Source organism: Mytilus trossulus, chromosome 3, assembly GCF_036588685.1.
Source record: "Mytilus trossulus isolate FHL-02 chromosome 3, PNRI_Mtr1.1.1.hap1, whole genome shotgun sequence".
Taxonomy (NCBI): Eukaryota; Metazoa; Mollusca; class Bivalvia; order Mytilida; family Mytilidae; genus Mytilus; species Mytilus trossulus.
In genome coordinates this window covers 5,101,954-5,125,400 of record NC_086375.1, presented here as the reverse complement: position 1 = coordinate 5,125,400, position 23,447 = coordinate 5,101,954, and the positions used below count along the sequence as shown (strand labels likewise).

The window sequence follows — 23,447 nt, the reverse complement described above, 5'->3', positions numbered from 1 at the left end:
TCTCTGATACTTTATTTTGTATTTAGCCCTATCTGGCCTGATTTTTATTATCTAGATGTATTGATATGAGGGAAGAGAATGGTTTACATATTCACGACAATTGATATTCACATTATTTTTCTGCTTGCATAAGTATTGAAAATAAATTGTTCGCGAAATTAAGTTGCTTTCCAGTAATATACTAAATAGATATCAATTTTATAATAAAAAAAATATCCATAGAAATAAGATAGCTTACCTGAGTATCTGATTGTTAAATATTTTGTAAGATTTACAGTTTGTATATTTATTCATCATCCATCCTTTAGAATGGAAAATATCATAATTTTCAGCAATCAACCCAGACTATTTAAAAATAAACAGGCTTGGTACAGTTGTGCATAATAGATATAGGAAGATGTGGCGTGAGTGCCAATGAGACAAATCTCCATTCAAATAACAATTTTAAAAAAGTAAACCATTACAGGTCAATGTACGGCCTTCAACACGGATCCTTGGCTCACACCGAACAACAAGCTATAAAGGGCCCCAAAATTACTAGTGTAAAAAAATTCAAACGGGAAAACGAACGGTCTAATCTATATAACATTTAAAAAAAAAACGAGAAACGAGAAACACGTATGAATTACATAAATAAACGACAACTACTGTACATCAGATTCCTGTCTTAGGACAGGTGCAAACATTAGCAGTGGGATTAATAAAGGCAACAGTAGTATACCGCTGTTCAAACTCATAAATCCATGGACAAAAAACAAAATCGGGGTAACGAACTAAAACTGAGGGAAACGCATTAATATAAGAGAACAACGACACAACACTACAATGTAACTAACACACACAGAAACGGACCAAGCATCAGACAAAATCCCACGAGAATAACAAATATAACATCAAAACCAAATACATGAATTTGGGATAGACAAGTACGTCTTATCGCAATGTCAATTTACACTCAAAAATAAGAGAAAACAAACGACGCAACGTTAAATTGTAACACACACAGAAACGAACTATAATATAACAATGGCCATATTCCTGACTTGGTACAGGACATTTTTAAAGGAAAAAATGGTGGGTTGAACCTGGTTTTGTGGCATGCCAAACCTCGCACTTTAATGGCAATGTTAAATATAACATAGAAATGACAACATAATATTACAGGACTATAATACAAATAAATGAGAAAACGTATTAGACAAAGAAACACATGATTAACAAAAAGCATCAGGTTTAAAATTTAATACGCCAAAAACGTGCCTCGTCCACACAAGACTCACCAGTGACGTCCAGATATAAAAGATCGAAAGCGATTTCCCATTGATGCATTGATTACGTTTGTTAAAATCTATGACATCCGAACACACACGGGCAAACCGGACGAGTTGGGATACATAAACACCATATGATGGAGCCAAAGGCACATCGCCGTCTAAAAAGGGAAAATTAACAATAGGAAATGAAAAATCGTCTATTTAGTTTTAAATTTTAGTATGAAGTTTCCCGTTTGAAATTGAAATGTCGGAATCTAGAAAAGGACAACTGCTGCTGTTAATGTTAGATTTAGTTAAAGTAAGTTCTTTTGGGTCATAATGTCGGCATTTCTTACCAAAAACTTCAATAAGGATACATATGCTTTATACGATGATTCGTGTAGAGGGAATGTCACGATTTCTGCACGCTAAACCCTTCCAAGAACCTTTAAAGGTTTACAATGCAATGCCAAATTTTGGTCCTTCCTAATATATATTCATATTTACAAAGGCCTTCCCAATGATTCGCAAATTACAGGATCTATCTTCTGTTATAATTGTCATTTTTCTCTCGTCATAAATATGCATGACATGCTAGTGTAGGTTATACTAACCACCACCAACCTATTATTCTAACTCTATTTACCAAAGGTAGAATCTAGTTGATTAATTAAGATAACAGACAGATTTTATGTATCTTTTATCAAATTTTGAAAATTTCGAGTCAAGGTTTTGAAGATTTTCATTTATGTTGTTTAGTAGTCAAGGTATATATATGATTGAACTAAAGATGACACTTTTGTCATTAAATTATGTAATTCAATTTATACACCGAGAAAAAATATATTTACATTATTTGTCATGTATGTTACAAACTAAGATTACGTAATGTCATATTTATCACATGTGCTTTATCCAAAATTAACACATGACATGGGTAAAATCTCTTTGTTCTTACTGTGATATAATCTGAAAGGTGTTTTTTGTAAAATGATTAATCAGACTAGACTTCGTGAACTTTGCCATTTCCCGTGTACTACTATTTAATTTGTATGCGACAATTCTTGACTTATAAAGATATTTTTCGCTGGAATTTACTGATTATCAAAGTTATGCGATTATCTATGATGGAGTTGACCTGCAGTGCGTCGAATAAAACGTCTCTCAGTCATTTTGAAATTCAAATTACAGTAACACATTTCGTAGGCTGAGGATGACAATCATGACACCTTCAAAGCAACACAGGATTTAGCAAGAACATAATGACTTCTATTTCACTATTCCACCAAACAGAAAGTAATGCTCTATAGACTATTACACTCTCATAAAAAAAAAGAGTTCCACAGCAATATTATCTAACTACGGAAACATGTTTAACCCCAAACGCCCCAGCCCTTTTAAAAATAATATAGCTGAATAATGATCCCCAGTCAGTATAAGCTCTATATAGATTTAAAATCGTAAGTACAAACCATTTGATTTGAGGAGACAGTCTTAGATATTTGAGAGAGAAAAAATTGACTCTGATTTTTGACTTAAACAAAAATTCTGGACGCAAAACAAAAATCTTGTCCACTTTTTGCTATTAGAAAGGTAATTTCCAACAGAATTATTTAGCATTAAATGAACATGATGAATAAAAGCGGGCATATTTTTTTTGTGGCTGGGGTTTTCATGTCTGACCGGAATGTCTGTTTCGCCGAACTGATATATATGGAATACTTTTTTCAAGACCATACTGCAACCTGCCTGCTGGTTGTGGCCTTTATGTCTCCATTTGTCGGCTGTCATTCATAAATTCGTTGTCATTTCAGACTCATTCTTAGCCTTGAATGATTTGGAACCCTTTACTTCCCTTAATGTTCTTGGTGAAACAGATCAACCAAACCTTGGGATAAAAATTGCTTGTTTGTCTTTTTTAACTCGTGTCGGTCGTATTTCAAATTCAATCGAATAGCCCAGCGTAACAAGAAATCTATGAGGTTATTCTAACTTAACTTACAACATACGTGCGAGAATGTTTCATGTCTATGTTTTACTGACAAATCCCACATTAAATGTATAAGTACATAGCTTTGGATCCATACTATCATTTTATGATAGACAATTATTATCAGCTATATAGGGAGAATACAGCATCGAAAATGTCCAGCCCTTACACCTTAACAGCAACTACAAAATATGCATGCCCCACGCCAGGAACCGTCTAAAAAGTCCATATTTCACTTATTTTATGTTTTTGGTCCTATAAAAGGGCCCAAAATTTGTTTCGCCTCGCTCCGCACGGCGATCTTTTAAAACTACGCCCCTCTTTCAAAAATCCTGCATCCGCCCCTGCAACCAATGCCCCCTCCCCCCCCCCCCAAAAAAAAATCAACAACTTCCAAACAAACTAAAAGCGAATCCGCCATCTGACTTCAAGTTACAAAAAAGTTGATTGATTAAACACTTTGTACAGACATCGTAGTTTCAAAATAAGAAAAACAAATATGGATTGATTGTTAGTGTTTTAATGTCATTTTTAAGCGCCACATTTCGGATATTTCGTGGCGCCCAGTTTCTATTAGTAGAGGCAGCCGGAGTGCCCGTAGAAAATCACATACCTTTGATAGGAAAATTGACAGTCCTTATCAACTTATATTGGAATTAAAAAAAAACGCAACCGTCAGTGTTGACGGTCTATATATGAACTAATAAAGTGTGAAAGAATATGTTCTTTTTTTTATTCAAAACTGACTTTTTAATAAACAGGGAAAACTTATTGTTTTCTTTTATTTAATAATGAGCATAAATTGTTTTTCATTGGTATGGCTTCTTACCAATACAGGTAGTGAAAGGTCTTTGGGAAATGAGCCACAAGAAGCCACTAAACGATATTAACAGTCCCTATCCCTTTGTTTAATATTCACATAGACCAAGGTGAGCGACACAGGCTCTTTAGAGCCTCTAGTTTCTATATGTAAAGTTTTCCCACTAGCGAGTTAGTAGGAGCCAGGGGCAAAATTGTGTATGCCTTTCATTTAGAGCCAAAATTTTTAAACTAGTAACTAAAAATTAAGAGATAATGAGTCACGTCGACTATTACACTTCTTAAAAATATTTCGGTTTTTTGCTCGTCACTTTCAGAAGTTTTCCTCCTTCATTTTCCAGACGCGCACTTCTTCAGTCTACTTCATTCTTTAGAATAAAATATTACTTTCTGCAATTATGCTTTTTGTTAATTATACAGCAAATTATAACAACCCATGTAATTGCCAAAAAATATCGACATCTGCATTAAAAGCATATTTAGAAGTTCTAATGTTGTGATGTTACACTTTTGTTTCAGGTAAGGGTGAAGGTTGGTACCTATTAAAACGTTTAAACCCTATGCATTGGTTTGCAACTGTCCTAAGTTAGGAATCTGATGTTCAGTGGTTGTCGGGTGTTGATGTGGTTCATAAGTGTTTCTTTTTTCGTTATATTGATTATACCGTTGGTTTCCTGTTTAAATGGTCAATTTAGGGCACTTAAATCTTTCAAGTTTCCATGTTGAAGGCCGTACTTTGACCGATATTGGTTTACTTTTACAAATCATTACTTTGATGGAGAGTTGTCCTATTGGCACTCATATACTAGTTCTTCTCATATCTAGCTAAATGCAATTACATGTAATTTTCCTGAATCTGATATCAAGATGTTCTTTCTTTTAAATGTTCCTTTGGTATATGTCGCCTCTCATTTAAATAGTCCAGGACAACATGTTTATCAATTCAAATTGATAATTCTGAATCAAATCACATCACAGATAATTTATAAATTACGGGAATAAATTAACACCTCAATGGTATATTTGAAATACAAATTACTGCCAAAAGATAGTTCTTTGAATTATTCAACCAAATATTTACATATACGTATAAACCCCTTCCTTTCTGATTAATATATTGTATAGGGACTTCTTCTTGCTGGCTAAACAAAAGATGTTATTTCTATTATATTTCGTTTATAATTTTAAAATCGCTTTGCAGAATACTAATATTTAGCAAAGTATATGTATAAAACATAGTTTGGGGGATATAGGGGAATTACTTACATATGGCACGAATAAAGCCGAGGACACCGCAATTACCAGAGGTATAAAAACATGACGATTTAATATCTCTCTTCTTACAACGCTATGTTTTCTATACAAGAGCAGCAAATCACATCTCTGATAGCGATCCCTTCCATACGATATATAAGCTTGTATGTGGTCCTTAACAAATGAGTGACACTTTTGTAGTTTTCGAAAAGAGGAGGCGTATGTAAATTTTCCATTTCTACCCAATTCTCCAAATATACTAGTCAAGAAAAAACGACGGTACACAAGTTTGAACTCAGATTTCTCATGAAATATAATAAATTGGAACAACCGTTAAATTATCAAATAAAAAACGTGCATTTGCTGCATATGATTAAAAAAATCTGACCAAATTCGAAAGTTAAAAATATCGTGTTATTAAACACAGGGGTAAAATTTATTTTGCGGAAAATGATGACAAGAGCCAGCACTTAACTTCTTAGTGAGAATTGAGTATTCAAATGTCTGAGAAGGCCTTCAAAATTTTAAGCAGACCATGTTAAGCTCGATAGCTTGACATTAGTAACTTTGGTCAATTCATTATGTTTTGGGAAGCAGTTTACAACTATCTTCATTTGAAATTTTGTTTAGTAGATTCCTTATTATAAAAAAATGATCACATGCATGAGAAAGAAGAAAACAGATATGTGTGCTCGGATGAAATTGATTTCATACTAGGATTAAAGTAACCTGTAATAAACATATGGGCTTTGCTCATTGTTGAGAGTCGTACAGTGACCTATATCTGTTAATGTCTGTGTCATTTGCTCCCTTGTGGATATTTGTCTCATTTGCAATCGTACCGCATCTTCTTTTTTTATATAGTATATGTGCAACCGCATTCTGAACACATTGCCAGGTTTAATGTTTCCAATGTATTGCATCAAATTTTAATGGATACACAAAATATCAGTTAATATTGCGATATTTTATCTTTTATATGTTATGAGAGAAAGGGGCGAAAGATACCTGAGGAACAGTGTTCCTCTGGGTTACAGTCAAACTTGTTACTCGAAAATAAACTGACAACGCCATGGCTAAAAATGAAAAAGACAAACGGAAGGGTAAGCAGATCCTGCTCCACCCGTCGTGTTGCTCATGTTATTACAAACCCGATAAATAGTCTAATGTGGTAGGTCACATTCATACAAATAGAATCTATGTGAACATGTTCTTTTATCTACATTTTGAATGTTGGCACAGAAAGAAAAAGAAAATGATTGCTTCCAGTAAAAACATTATTTTTAAAACTTTTAACCGGCAAATATTCTTTTTACGGGGGAAATGCACACTTGCAGCAAAATTGTTGATACCTAGTAAATAGTAATTTTCCGACAATTCCGTAAAATAAGTAAAATAATGTGTCTATAATTTTATAAAGAAACGAATACTCAGGTATTTTTAACGAATTACCCACCGCCACCTATTCATTAAACAACGCTTTAGGTTCCGATATTCATCCATGTCAATCAACCTGTCTATATTAAGTGGGAGGAGCTTTATACTTTTTCGGGTTTTTCTATATGAATATTTTTGTCTTCTGGTATTAAGACGGAATAAAAGATGGTGTAGATCAATGTTAGTCACATGTGAAGTTGAAAATAGCTAGAATTAATTTAAACTTTATTTCCATTTTGAGAATGAGGTAAGATTATAGTTGCATTAAATTATTTCCGATTTTTTATGTTTAAATTTCATACTTTTCGTCAATGTGTAATCATTTTAAAGACTTTTTTAACAGCTGTCAGTTTTTAATTCGGTATCATAGATAGTTTAAACCGCAATTAAAGGTAAGTTTTATTGATACTGGCCTCTGTTCAGCAGTAACTGATAAAAAGTTTGGAAAAAAAAGAAGGAATTCATTCAATGTCTTTAAAATTCAGTTAACTGGATGGAGCGGTACGTGTCTGATAAGATAAAAAAAAATGAGTTCATAGGTGGATTTAGGGTAAGGTTGGACAGGTGCATTGTACTAGGCTTACACGCTGAGCGGGCTTTTTAACGTGCTAATTCACAAGATAACATTCCACTTGGAAGACAAGCCACCCTACCATGCTACACTATTCTGACTTCGAGCTGCCATGCCCGTGTCTGTAGTAACGTTTTCAGTTTCAATGCAAAACAGGAACGACAGCAATATCTAATTTCGGTCACACCTTACCGGATAGCTCGAACGGAAGCCTAACGGATAACTTTTTTTCAATCCGTCCATGTCCGTTAGACGTCCGTCCATATCCGTTGCATGTTCATTAAGCGTACGTTTTATCCGTCGACGTCCGTTCTGTCCGGTGGAAAATTTTGAGCATGTTCAAAACATTGAACGGACGTCCAACGGATAAAATGTCCGTCCAACGTCCGTTAGGTGTCCGTTTTGTACGGTACTCGTCCGTTTCGTTTCCGTTTTGTATCCGTTACGTGTCCGTTATACATTCGTTGGAGGTCTGGAAGATAAATTCACCAACGGACTTCTACCGGACGTTTAACGGATAAAACGGATGTTGAACGGATGAGAAACGGACTTCTACCAGACGTATAGCTGATAAAATGGATCTGAAACGGATAAATGCCAATTGAAAATTTCGCGTCAAAAATGCCAATTATTGGTATGTCAGATTTCCTAATGTTCATGAATTCTTATTATTCAGAATCGATCTTAGAGTATAAGCACGTCTTCACAATCAAGCAGTTCTTATTCAGGCCAGACCCTGCCCTTTTGCGGAATTTTGAAGAACAAAACCAAAACCAGTTACACAGAAACATTTTGAATATTTATGCTATTTACATGTATTATTTTCGCCTTCGATTTTTCCGTATATCTTGTTCATCCGTTTTATCCGGTACGCTTCCGTTAGGTGTCCGTTTTATGCGGTTCTCGTCCGTTGGATGTACGTTCGACATCCGTTCTGTCCGGTACGTGTCTGTTTCTCGTACGTTGCTTATCCGGTAAGGTGTCCGTTATGCATCCTTTACACGTACGTTTTAATCGGTCAGTACATCAACGGACTCCCAACGGATAACATTTTTGCAAACGGACAACTTTTATTTTCATCCGTTAGGCGTCCGTTCGTGCTATCCAGTAAGGTGTGACCGAGGCTTAAATACCATTGACTTTGTATATGTGATTTAACTGGTGATACTTAAAGTGTACCATAGTGGCGATTCTTAAATTTTGCAATTACACCGTTTTCGCTGCCCCTCACAAATTTCCGGAATCGCTGATACGATATTCCGCTACTATTTCATTTATGATCATATATTCGATTCAATTGTTGCAATACCGAAATTGCATGTTTTATTACATCAGATTTTCAGTTTACAAATCTGAAAAATAGTCTTATTCGGTAGGTCACATTCGTGAAAAAGGAAGGGGACTGTAGTTACGACACAAGGAACATATCTGATATCATATGTTAAACGGTTATTCCATAACAGTCAACCAACTCGTGATGGCGTCTGTAAATTGTCTGTTCATTGTCTTCAAGTTGGACTACAATTACTCCATTATATTCTTCGTTTCCATTCTTTCAGGTCACTTTTTTTGTTCTAATAATTTAAAAAAAAGGGTGACTGGGGAATAGAAATATAGTCACTTTCAGTAAAAGCCTAGCCTATTTTACAACTAGTATCCACCATTTTGTGAAAATTATATCATTGCTGTTTTTGTCGAGCGTGCGACTTTTGTCGCAGAATGCTGGACATAGGGATAGTGATACGGCTGCGGCGGCGGCGTCAGCTAACTTCTTAAAAGCTTTATATTTTAGAAGGTAGAAGACCTGGTTGCTTCATTGTTTGTATATAGATGCACAAAGATTCCGTCAGTCACATGTCCAATGTCCTTGACCTCATTTTCATGGTTCACTTATTTTTAGAAATATGATAACTATATTTGGTATGTGCGTATCTTGCAAGGTCCTCATGCCCGTCAGACAGTTTTCACTTGACCTCGACCTCATTTCATGGATCACAAGGTTAGTTTTGGTGGTGAAGTCCATATCTTGGATAATATAAGCAATAGGTCTAGTAAATTTGGTGTATGGAAGGACTGAAAAGTGAACATTTCCAACCGGTATGTGTCATCTGACCCTGACTTCATTTTCATAGTTCATTGGTTATAGTTAAGTTTATGAATTTTGGACTTTTTTTCTAATACTATATGCAATAGGTCAACTATATTTGGTGTAAGGATTTTTTTTTTTATGAGCTACATGTCAGTCGCGCAGGTTTGATTTGACCTTGACCTCATGTTCACGGTTCATTGCTCATTGTTACGTTTTATTGTGTTTTGGTCTGTTTTTCTTAAACTATAAGCATTAGGTCAACTATATTTGTTGTATTGAAGAATTGTACATGTCTCGACGGCATGGTTCATCTACCCTTTCCTCATGGTCCATTGGTGAATATTTAGTTTTATTGGTTAATGTTTAGTTTTCTTGATTAATGTTAATGCTCATAAAGTTTTTGTGTACTTGTCTGTTTTTGTTATACTGTATGTAATAGGTCTACTTTATTTGGTGTATGGACTGATTGTAAGGTGTACATGTCTGCGTGTAGCTGGCAGGTGTCATCTGACCTTGACCTCATTTTCATAGTTCAGTAGTCAAAGTTAAGTTTTTGAGTTTTTGTCTTTTTTTTTCTTATACTATATGCAACAGGTCAACTATATTTGGTGTATGGGAATATTTTATGACCTATATGTCAGTTGAACTTGTTTTTTTGAACTTGACATAATTTTCACGGATCATTGCTCAGTGTTACGTTTTTGTGTGTTTTGGTCTGTTTTTCAAAGCATTAGGTCAACTATATTTGTTGTATTGATAAATTGTTAGCTGTACATGTCTGCATGGCATGGTTCATCTGCCCTTTCCTTATTTTCATGGTTCATTGGTCAATGTTAAGTTTTCTTGGTTAATGTTAAGTTTACGTAACATTTGTAATAAAGCTTTATATTTAGGACTATCAACCTTAAATTAATGATTTGTAAAGAAGTCGAGACAATTCAGTGTGTGCACTATTGTTATGGTAATGACAATTTTATCTGAGCGTCACTGATGAGTCTTATGTAGACGAAACGCGCGTCGGCGTATAAAATTATAATCCTGGTACTTTTGATAACTATTTACACCACTGGGTCGATGCCACTGCTGGTGGACGTTTCGTCCCCGAGGGTATCACCAGCCCAGTAGTCAGCACTTCGGTGTTGACATGAATATCAATTATATGGTCATTTTTATAAATTTTCTGTTTACAAAACTAGAATTTTTCGAAAAACTAAGGATTTTCTTACCCCAGGAGTAGATTACCTTAGCCATATTTGGCACAACTTTTTGGAATTTTGGATCCTCAATGCTCTTCAACTTTGTATTTATTTGGCTTTTTAACTATTTTGATCTGAGCGTCACTGATGAGTCTTATGTAGACGAAACGCGCGTCGGCGTATAAAATTATAATCCTGGTACTTTTGATAACTATTATATGTTTCACTGCATATTTTGACAATTTTTTTATGATCCCTGTATTATTTAGAATTCGATATGAAAAACTTAATCATTTGAATGTACAGATGTATTCAAAATTGACATCACTTATACAATTAAATTTGTTACGAATTGTAGGTGTAGTTTCACCAAATCATACTTGTCTTAAAAAATATTTTTTGGTTTGGTTTTTTATAACATTGTGTCTTAATCATATTGAATCACTTGTAATCTTTTGTATGTAATTAATGTTGATTGTTCTGCTCCTTGTGGGCGCTTTGATTAGCAATAAAATATATATGATATTTGATTTGATTTGATTAGTAACATCTGGTTGCATTAAAAAAGGGTCGAAAAAATATTCCAATAAAGTTGACAGTTGTAGTAAAACCTATACGAGTCATAAATATATTTCTTATGTTTTTCAAATCATTTTTTTTTTAAGTTTTTTGTTTATACAGACAATTTAATATTTAGTATATTTGTTACCGAAGCTTGTAATCACGAAAACAAAAGAAATAAAATTTAATTGGTTAACTTCCAGTGATTGTCTTTATCCTTTTTCCATTTGTGTTTTGAGGAGGATTGTTAGAGCTTTTGAGATCACAATCCTAGAGCATCGTCCCTTGGTGTCTGTTGCAGCTAAACAATCATTTATTTTATATTTATACATTTTCAGCAAATATTTTAAAATCAAGTGAGAAAAAGAGAAAAAAAAAGTAAATATATAAATTAAGTTTGCCACATCTCTGGAGTAGCAACTCTGAAATACTTTTTTATTTAACAAATAATACCTGTATGACTATTTCAAGTTTATTTTACAATGTTATGTAAAATACTGTATGATGTATCAATTATATATGTTTATGTATATGCCCCCCTGGGGACTTAATTTGGAAAATAAAATTTATCTTATCTTATCTTATCTATCTTATAGGCATTGCAATGTTACGTGACATTGTGTCAGTCGTACTGGACACGAAAATACTCTAGCCTATCTTTATTTGAAACATAAATAAATTTTGCACAATTTTTTAAAAAGTGCAATTTCACAAAAATAAATAGGCGACAACAATGGTGGTATTACACCTTAACCTGTGGTGACTGTAATGAATGTGCTCGAACGTTAATTAATACCAAAATGCCCGCAAATACAATGCGACCCACCATTGAATTTTGATTTTCCTCAGATCTTTTTATAACGTAATGGTCATTTGTAAATATAGACACTTATGAGTATTTCTGTGAAGTGAATTGGCTTGTTCGTTTAGGTAGAAGATTAAAGACAGAAGTAGTATACCGCTGTTCATTTTGCGGCCAGCACGTGTGCTTTATATAGAACACTGGTAAAGAAGTTTTTATGAAATGTATGTATTGGTTCTGCGAACAAAACGTAAACAGTTCTCTGCACATCATTTGAGTTTGCTTAAGGCATTAAGCCATAGTCGTGACTTTTCTTGACAACGATAGTAACTGAAAATGGAAAACAAATCATATTTAGGTATAAATGAAATAATACGAGGCTTTTCACAGGCTATTTCTAACATTTAAAGCACATTAATAAAAAAAAAAGACAACACCAGTTAATATGGGCCTTACGAAATACTTTAAGTTTGTGATGAGTCATCATTACATAGTAGGTGTGTTTAAATTACAAGGAGTCATCATAACATAGTAGGTGTGTTTGAATTACAAAGAGTCATCATAACATAGTAGGTGTGTTTGAATAACAAAGAGTCATCATAACATAGTAGGTGTGTTTGAATTACAAAGAGTCATCATTACATAGTAGGTGTGTTTGAATTACAAAGATTCATCATTACATAGTAGGTGTGTTTGAATTACAAAGAGTCATCATAACATAGTAGGTGTGTTTGAATTACAAAGAGTCATCATAACATAGTAGGTGTGTTTGAATTACAAAGTGTCATCATAACATAGTAGGTGTTTTTGAATTACAAAGATTCATCATTACATAGTAGGTGTGTTTAAATTACAAATAATCATCACAACATAGTAGGTGTGTTTGAATTACAAAGAGTCATCATAACATAGTAGGTGTGTTCAAATTACAGAGTCATCATAACATAGTAGGTGTGTTTGAATTACAAAGAGTTATCATATCATAGTAGGTGTGTTTGAAATACAAAGAGTCATCATAACATAGTTAGTGTGTTTGAATTACAAAGAGTCATCATAACATATTAGGTGTGTTCAAATTACAGAGTCCTCATAACATAGTAGGTGTGTTTGAATTACAAACATAGTAGGTGTGTTTAAATTACAAAGAGTCATCATAACATTGTAGGTGAGTTTGAATTACAGAGAGTCATCATAACATAGTAGGTGTGTTTGAATTACAAAGAGTCATCATAACATAGTAGGTGTGTTTGAATTACAAAGAGTCATCATAAGCTAGTAGGTGTGTTTGAATTACAAAGAGTCATCATTACATAGTAGGTGTGTTTGAATTACAAAGAGTCATCATTACATAGTAGGTGTGTTTGAATTACAAAGAGTCATCATAACATAGTAGGTGTGTTTGAATTACAAAGAGTCATCATAAGCTAGTAGGTGTGTTTGAATTACAAAGAGTCATCATAACATTGTAGGTGAGTTTGAATTACAGAGAGTCATCATAACATTGTAGGTGAGTTTGAATTACAGAGAGTCATCATAACATAGTAGGTGTGTTTGAATTACAAAGAGTCATCATAACATAGTAGGTGTGTTTGAATTACAAAGAGTCATCATAAGCTAGTAGGTGTGTTTGAATTATAAAGAGTCACCATAGCATAGTAGGTGTGTTTGAATTACAAACTATCAGATACAGACGGAATTACGGTCATGTTTTAATCAACAACTCAAACCCTCGAGGAGCAAAATCTTACACACCGCAAGACACGTTACATTCAAATGAAAAATTAGCTTTTAAACCAATAAAGTTTGACTAAGAAGATGGTATTGGGTTCATTTTTATGCCCCACTTACGATAGTAGAGGGGCATTATGTTTTCTGGTCTGTGCCTCCGTTCGTTCGTCTGTGCGTCCGTTCGTTCGCAGGTTAAAGTTTTTGGTCAAGGTAGTTTTTGAAGAAGTTGAAGTCAAATCAACTTGAAACTTAGTACACATGTTCCCCATGATATGATATTTCTAATTTGCATGCCAAATTATAGTTTTGACCCCAATTTCATGGTCCACTGAACATAGAAAATGTTAGTACAAAGTTAAGGTTTAAGTTTTTGGTCAAGGTAGTTTTTCATGAAGTTAAAGTTACATCAACTTGAAACTTAGTACACATGTTCCCTATGATATGATCTTTCTAATTTTAATACCAAATTAAAGTTTTGACCCCATTTTCACGGTCCACTGAACATAGAAATTGATAGTTCGAGTGGGGCATCCGTGAACTATGGACACATTCTAGTTTTTAATAGGATTTCATTTTTATATAGATCAGATGACGAACAAATTATCAAAAGTAGTTTTTAATCCTGAAACTTGTGTTTGCAGACTCAAAATCTGCAACACGATAAACTAGTCAAGGGAGAGTTTTTTTAGAATACAGAGCAATTGTCTGCTTCTGTTGAGTGGAAATAGATTATGGTTCGGTTCCTTCCGTGCACTACATTATTTGATGCAATCAATCCCCCCTCCCAAATTATACGTTTTCTAACCTTGATCGCATTTTACCCGCTTCAAAAACCCAACTTCATGTCAAATATAGCCTATAGCGTTTTATAGGTTTCGATTTATGAGTATATCAGCTGGTATGGATTACAGTTTATTATTCAAAATGATTAAAACTTATAAAAAGTTAAACTAACAAAAATACATTGAAGTATACTTATGCAGTTACTTGGTACCGTTAAAGTTATGACTTGAATAAATAAAACTGCTGTAAAAAAATAAACATTATCAAAGCAATTAAAAAAAAAAGTAATAAGTCATTTAAACTGAAAATGTAGATCTTAAGCTAATACACTAACAGAACATTTCAGAATACTGGATCCAGGGTTAGTAAGAATAGTATTTACATAGAGAATTTAAATTAAGTTGACCCTTTTAATTTTATTTGAAAGGTATTTACTTTTAGTATTTTAATTTTGTTAATGATCTTATTTGATGTAAAGAGTTGGAATCAAACATTGTCTATGGGTACATTTTTGTTGAAGGTCGTACTTTGACCTTTAATTGTTTACTTTTTATTCATTAATTGTGAATTGAATGGACAGCTGTGTAATTTGCTCTCCTACTGGTCCAAATAATTATGACGTCTGGCAAGGCTATTTTAATTTTTTTCTGGGACGGCACTCTCCTACCTAATGTCCTTATTTATATTTGTTGTAACCATATTATGGAACTTATTTATTTGATCTGCAAATAAACAAAAAGACATGTTGGGTCATATGATGTCTACACCATTATTTCTTTAACTTTCCCGTATAATTTGATAGCCCCTACATTACCTAGAGGTACCTATAATGCAATCCCTTAAAGGAAGTCATACTTAACATTGCACTGATAATGAAACGAATTCTTGAATAAAGCTAAACAATTTGAGCCTTTGGCACTTTACAATATTTTAAGTTTGTAAAAAAAACAAAAATCTTTCTTCATGACAAGTACTCGCTAAATCTTGAACTTTATATTGAAAGGGATTACCAATCTCTTTCATATAAGAAGAGGTTATCTGAACTCACAAATTTTGGGATTTTATATAAAATTAAAAACAAATTGTTCAGAGAACAATTGAAGGTCTTTCCACAAGTAAAAATCTATCAAAAGATTTTTTTTCTTCCGGTTTGCAAAATGTCATATAATGTACTCTTTAATAAATAACTTGAAAATGATTCCAAAAATATATGGTTCAATAACATTATATAGTACAAAAACCACTATTTCAGGTCTTCACAATGTCACTTCCGGTTAGCTTGTTTATGGTCAAGTGGCATGCAGCTTAAAACAAACAGTCCCATGGCTGTATCATATATATGTCGTGTACAAGTTGTACAGGTTATAATATGTACAAAAATATTGTACATTTTATAATTTGTACATGTTATAATTTGTAAAATGCCAAAATACAAGTTATAACATATACATAAGTACCTCGTACATAATATAATATGTACAAATTATTGCTAAAAAATGGTTTTAACCTTTACAAAATTAAAAATAATAATAAAGCAGATTAAGACCAATTCATCAGAGAACAATTGAAGGTCTTTCCTCCTCGATAATTAGAATGAAATTTAAAAAAGAATGTTAGAGAAATGTCACCCCGTGTTGATGTAATTAGGTAAATCAAACTGATATATAAAAAATAAGATTAATAGGCTTATGCAGAAGACTTCATTGTTTTATAATGAACCAGATTTTTTTTAGCAAAGGTCTACATTTCCTGTAACAGTTTCTTTGGAGTAACGATAACAAGCAAAATTCAAAAGTTATTGCATGACCTTTGATATAATGATGTAATTATTTTTAATTATTTACTGTCGCAAGACCCTCAGAAATTGTTGCGTAAAAGTGTACCTGTCAGATGAAAAAACCCAAAATTTCACCCCTAAAATGTATAAATTTTACACCCCTTAGAAAGGACCATCCATCTCCCATTATCAGATATTAACTGGAATGGCCCATTGACCTCAATTTCCTTCAAATGGACTAAGAACTTCATATCAAAAGACTGTAGGTCTCTACGACTTATAACGTATGAATTTATCAACATATCGCCTATCTTAAATTTTCAAACTCCCATAAGATGTCTTCAAATCACTCCAGTCAAAATAAACCAGATCATTCTTAAGAGTAGACGAACAATTTGGTGAAAACAGTTTGTTAAAATCTTTTACCCTTTTTAGAGATATAGCGATAACATGAAAAGGGGACAAAGTGAGATAACTCCTATAAAAATATGTGTTGGTCACACAGGGTGAGTTTTGAAACCCCCATTACTGTACACCATCATTGGCCGAACATCCATTTGATATGTTGTTAAACAAAAAAGCATCTCACACAACAGAAAAAGAAAAAATAATCAGAAGAAAAACAAAAGGTCTTTCCACGAAAAGTGGAAAGACCTAATTAAATACCAAATCTTTCAGAGAACAATTGAAGGTCTTTCAACCTCGATAAATAGAATGAAATTTAAAAAAAACGATGTTAGAAAATGTCACTCCGTGTTGATGTAATGTAATGTGGTAAATCAAACTAATATACAAAAGATAAGACTTACAGGTTTATGCAAAAGACTTAATTGTTTTATAATGATCCAGAAAGAAGTTTAAGCAAAGGTGTCAAATTGACCTTTGACCTTGACCTCAAATAATCAATAATCAAAAGACCCCAGGTCAATCACTTGTATGGTTGTGGAAATACTGATTTCAAAAAAACTGCTATAAGGGTTAACCAAAACTCTTCGACTTAAAAGGTTTGGAATAACGATATCAAGCAAAACTCACGTATCCCTTAATTTGTCCAACTAAGTCTTTAGTTCCAATTTTATAGCCGTCATGTTCATTCTTATTCTTATTCATCATCAGAGAGAGCAGTTAATCTAGCTGTTGATTTTTTGCCAAGACATCAGCTTGTACCTGCTGACCAGAAAGGTCCTCTTTCGTGAACGCTTGAATGTCAATATTTGAAATTTCAGACAAACCCTCTCTGGTATTGACAGCAGGGATATCACCTCTTTCGAGGTGGTATACAAGTAGATGTCATGCTGATACTTCCTCACCAACCATGTTCGCATCATATCATTCATTTAACATTGTTTCTGTTTCAAACTCAATTGTTTGTTCATTGTTGTCTGCTGAATCATGACAGTGATTAAGGAAGTTCGCTACTCAGTTTCAAAATAACTAGCTTTTCATAACAGTAGTATATATTGATAGGGGATTAATAAGGGAACCAATAGAGCGGAAACAAATATAGGTGCTTGTTTTTGAAATATAATCCATTGAAATTGTGGCGGGGAAATGGGCAAGATTCTTTAAGGCTTTTAAATGGATAAAACCAGAGGATTCTGAAAATCTGAGAAAAATTTCAAAATTTGACAAGCGAACTTCCTTAACTGTATCAAAAAGTTATCCCACTAGCATGAATGGCCAATAATATAAAAATGAAAAAAAAATATTAATGAGGTTAATGGCATGTGTTGTAATGATAGAAACACATTTTATTTTCATATTTTGTACACGTAAAAACCCTTTTTAAGCAATATTTTATAATTGTTATAACATGTTTGCGGTACTTTTGTATATGTTATAACTTGTATTTTGGCATTGCACAAATTATAACATGTACAAAATGTTTGTACATGTTATAAACTGTACAAAATCGCAACTTGTACACGACATATACATATGATGTAAAACAAAAGATGAAAAATCTTGAACGTCAAATTTACCTATGACCTTCATCATGACCTTTATGAAGGTCATAAATCAAGGACCTCATATCAAAAGACCCTAGCAGTCAGAAGTCTACTTCGTCAAAATTATCTCCCCATTACGCCAGTTCATTTTCACAATCGTAGAAATGGAAGCCATTGTTGGGATGACGCGCTACCAATTTTGCTCTTGGAAACTGATAAATTTATCCACATTGCATCATTACGATCCTTATATGTCAGTTGTATTTTCAAAGACAAATGTATCAACTAGCTAATGAGCATCAGTTAATAATCTTTTCTGCAATGATTCAACTTAAAACTATTGTCTGATCGGTTGTCAGGTGGAATTTTCGAAAATTCATAAACATTTAAAAAAATTCTAATTAAATATTTCGTGGAAGGGCAGACTAGATTTGTATAGTGTATGATGACTATAAACCCTAGTTATCACACACAAAAAATTAGAAATTTTCGAAGATATGCATTTTCATCATCCAACTTGAAAGACTGTCGTCAAGTACTTTCAGTAAAAAAATAGCTATTCGAACACACCTTCTCTGTTTTTGTGACTCATTAGATAGGTATTTCACTTGACCCATATATTTCATCTTTCAGTACTGTGATTTTTTGGTGTTATAAAGTCAACATGTAGCTTTAATATACAAAAATGATAGAATCTGAAGCGAGACAATGTATGAAATTTTCTTACTTTGTACGATATTAAGACAAAATACTCAACTCAAACACGCCCTAACATAAAAAGGTGCACTCGATTTTCTCTTTTCGATACAATTGTTACCCATTTTTTGTAATTTTTTCTTCAGTCACATAATGGAAGGGCAGACACGAAAATTACTGAACTAATAGATTGATATGTTTTCCGTCCGTGGTAATTTTTTCAAAAAAATGGGAGGTTATGCATTTTCATCATCCAACTTGAAAGATACCCATGTCGTCGACTTGATATCTAATTGTTCTGTTTAACTATGTACTAGATAAATTGAAAACTTATGCAAATAGTGTTTTTAAAATAAAACACCTCGTAATTGAGAAGAAAATTGCAATTTTGTTTGTTTCTATTAACTTTTAAAAATTTTGTCACTATAGTAAACTATGCAGTAGTCTTTTTTCGCCTTCTCTAATAAAGAGCTTCGATTCTTTTGTTCTATTTCAACCTGGTTTCCGACTGCTAGGTCTCAATTATAAATGGTTAATGAGATATATCACAATATGCGTTATTTTAAATTAAAGAGGCGTTTTCAAATCCCGGAGATAGGTACACCGCTATTAGCAAGCTTAAAGCTTGTTCATGTGTTGTTCCACTGTCCTATGTTAGCCCTCTACATTCTGTATGTGCCCGTCCCAAATCAGGAGCGTGTTTCAGTGGCTGAGGTTTCCTTGCTGTGTAACATATTAGTTTTTCGTTCGTTATTTTGCTTTCAACCAAGTACAGGCACTACTTTAAAGGTTGCACTTAGTAAATACAGCTAGTTCTGGAAACCCTCCTCTTTTGGGGAGAAATTGAATATTGATAGAAAATGAATTTTGTTTACATACTGGTTCCCAGTTATGCTCTCTGTGTTCAATATCGCAGAGACAGAACTTTGGAATGTTACCAGTAAATAAACACGTGCATATTGTTTACATTGAAATATGTGGTAACCTTTCATCGGAGGTAGGGGTAGTTAAGAAAATTAGTGTAAGTTTAAACTCTGAGAAGTTCAGGGCATATAAACGTTGAAAATATGCCGCACAGCCCTATATTTTGACCTTTGAAAAAAAATGTGGTGCAAATGAACTTTCAATTCTAGGATAAGATTTTTTTCAAAACTTCATAGTAAAAGTGGTGCAGTTTTAGTTAAAATGAGTTCCTATGGGAAATTGCATTGTCAATAATTACAGAAATGCAACCTAAAAATGCAGCGAGGAAAAAGGTTTGCGCGCTCTAAAAAGGGACGAAAGAGAGTAGAGGGACAGTCAAGCGCATAAATCGAAATTAAATTGACAACGCCATGGGCTTTTGATGTTGTCATTTGTTTATGAACGTTCTCTTTTGAGGTTCAGTATTTTTGTGATTTTATTAAATAGAACTGGTCATATTCCATTCTTAATCTTAGTCATTGTCTTTCGTTTAGATGGCGGAGTGTGAAGAAGACGAACTTCGAATAGTTTTACTGGGTAAAACCGGAGCAGGTAAAAGCAGAACTGGGAATACGATACTTGGGCTCAGACACGGTGATGAAATTAAACCGTTTGAATTTGCCTGTAAGGGGTCATCTGTAACAAAAGAATGTACGGAAAAAGAAAACACTAGATTTGGCAGGAAAATACGAATCATTGACACACCAGGCGTGTTTGATACTGATTCAAACCTTAATAATCATAAGACACAAGAAGAAGTTAAAAAGTGCATTGTACACACATTTCCTGGACCACACGCTTTAGTACTCGTGGTTCCTACCGGTCGTTTTACTGGAGAAGACATACAAACCTTGAAGCATTATATTCAGTACTTTGGCTTTGACATTTTGAAGTATGTTGTTGTTATTTTCTCAAAATTCGATCTTTGGGAAAGTGATTTCGAAGACCAAGGCAAGGAAGTACCGAGCATCGATGCATACCTTGATCAGCTACCCCAGTACCTGAAAACGTTTTTGGAATTCTGTGATAACAGGTTCGTGATTTTGAACAATAAAAAAAGAGACGACGAACAAGTGGAAAAACTACTTGTAGTTATTGACCAAATGATTGAAAAAAATGACAAAAAATATTATACAAATGAGTGTTACGATCAGGCAGCAGAATTATTGAAACTCGTGTCCGATAGAAGAGAACTTACGAAAAAAGTAAATGATAGCGGATATATAACATGCCTATATTACAAGCTAAAGCTGTATTCTCGTCCAGTACCACCAAACCACCCACTTTTCAAAGAATCCGATTTTGACATTCCCGAGGAGGAAAAACTTGACATTCCCGAGGAGGAAAAACAATAAATGAATTTTTTTTTATTGATCTCTTTAGTGTATTAACTACAGTACATACATACATTGTTACTCGACATAAGTGAATGACATTTAAAGCATTGTTATTATGCGAGTAAGAAATAGTAAGAATTTACAAGTATACAATGTTAATACATAGTATATGATACAGTTTAAGAATTCTTTGGAGTTCATGAAATGTATAATCATATTAAAAATAAATTAAATAAATAAATCCATAAACCACACACACCCCTTCCCCTTATCTTTCGGCAAATGACTCATGTTTGTCTTTAGAAATATATAAATATACAATAATATCCAGACGTCTTTTATTTTTTTTTCTTTACCTTAAACAGTTAAGCAAGGAATGATATATGTGTTCCCATACACCGAATCACTTGTATTTCATGCAAGTCCATGAGTTATTGTGCATTGGAGTGATAAATAAAGGTAACAGTGGTATTCCACTATTCAAAAGTCATAAATCGATTAAGAGAAAAAAAATCCGTGTTACAAACTAAAACTGACGAAAAACACATAAACAATACGAAAAAAAACGAAACAACAGAAACACTGAAGTGCAACAAAAAACCAAACTACAATGCAACACACAGATAAACGAACTATAATATAACAACTGCGATTTTCCGGACTTGGTACAGAACATATTCAAGAAAACTGGTGGCTTGAAACTGGTTTTGTAGCTAGTCAAATCTCGCGCTTTTATGGTAATGTTAGATATAACACTAAAATGACAAAATACAAATGAATGGAAGAACATTCGAAACAAATAAATAGCTAAATAAGCAAGAAAATAGAACATAATAGTTATAATAGTTATCAAAGGTACCAGATTTATAATTAAGTTCGCCAGACGCGCGTTTCGTCTACATAAGACTTATCAGTGACGCTCAAATCAAAATATTTATAAAACCAAACAAGTACAAAGTAAAAGGTACCATCATTATAATTTAGTACGTCAGACGCGCATTTCTTCTTCATAAAACTCATCAGAGACGCTCATATCAAAATATTTATAAATCCAAACAAGTACGATGTTCCAAAAAGTTGTGCCAAGTACGGCTAAAGTAATTTATTCCTGGGATAAGAAAATCCTTTGTTTTTCGATAAATTCAAAGTTTTGTATAAAGGAAATTTATGAAAATGACCACATAATTGATATTCAGGTCAACAGCGAAGTGCTGACTACTGGGCTGGTGATATCCCTCTGGGATGAAACGTCTTACAGCAGTGGCATCGACCCAGTGATGAAATTAGTTATCAAAGGTACCGAGATTATAATTTAGTACGCCAGACGCGCGTTTCGTGAACATAAGACTCATCAGTGACGCTCATATCAAAATATTTATAAAGCCAAACAAGTACGAAGTTGAAGAGCATTGAGGGTCTAAAATTCCAAAAAGTTGTGCCAAGTACGGTTAAGGTAATCTATACCTTGGACAAGAAAATCCTTAGTTTTTCGAAAATATCAAGGTTTTGTATACAGGAAATTTATAAAAATGACCACATTATTAATATTCATGTCAACACCCAAATGTTGACTACTGGGCTGGTGATACCCTCGGGGACGAAACGTCCACAAAATAAGCAATAAAATAAGCAATAAAATAGAACATAATACACTATATTATTGACTCAGTGGTAGTTGAATGACATTAAATAAGTCGAAGACTTAAAAACAAGAAAAAATGGTGCCCGTCTGCTCATGAAAGTACAACCCTTATGGTTAGTTCACATTCATGGAAAAGAGGACGAAATTGTTTTCGAATGAATAATTTTAACTTCCGAAAGAACCGAGAATATCACTGAAATTCAAGGTATCCTTGTTATCGCTTATAATTCAAGAAATTACAACTTATTAGACATTTTGCGAAATATGTTCTTGAATTTGGAAAACTCTAGAAATTTGAATAGATTGGTCAAGCAGTCGCATATATGATACACAGTAAACGCCGAACACCATTTTTTTTAATTCTTGCATAAGCTTCATACAGTTCGGATTCTGAAAAAAAAATGTACCCAGTGCACGACCTTATAAGTAAAATAATTGAATACCTTCAAAATATCGCACTGCGAATCAAGTACTAGTAACATGGTAAACTAATTTGTTAAATCGACAAGAATATCGGAGGAACAACAAAGAGATAAACCTTGTGATTGTAAATAAACAAGAAATACGCGAATCAACCGTTCAAATACATAATCTTCTGAA

At 33.4% G+C, this 23,447-nt stretch overlaps 1 protein-coding gene across 1 annotated transcript; it reads left to right on the top strand.

Annotated features, from left to right (window-relative positions):
- The first annotated feature begins 6,884 nt into the window (after positions 1-6,884).
- Positions 6,885-21,466, top strand: LOC134710034 (GTPase IMAP family member 7-like). Its single transcript, XM_063570185.1, has 2 exons — positions 6,885-7,000; positions 20,363-21,466. The coding sequence occupies exon 2, from the start codon at positions 20,363-20,365 to the stop codon at positions 21,221-21,223; it is 861 nt and encodes a 286-aa protein (XP_063426255.1). The 5' UTR covers positions 6,885-7,000; the 3' UTR covers positions 21,224-21,466.
- The last annotated feature ends 1,981 nt before the right edge of the window (positions 21,467-23,447 follow it).

Excerpts from the sequence above, each read along its gene's own strand:
- LOC134710034 (XM_063570185.1), top strand. The coding sequence starts at position 20,363 with ATGGCGGAGTGTGAAGAAGACGAACTTCGAATAGTTTTACTGGGTAAA.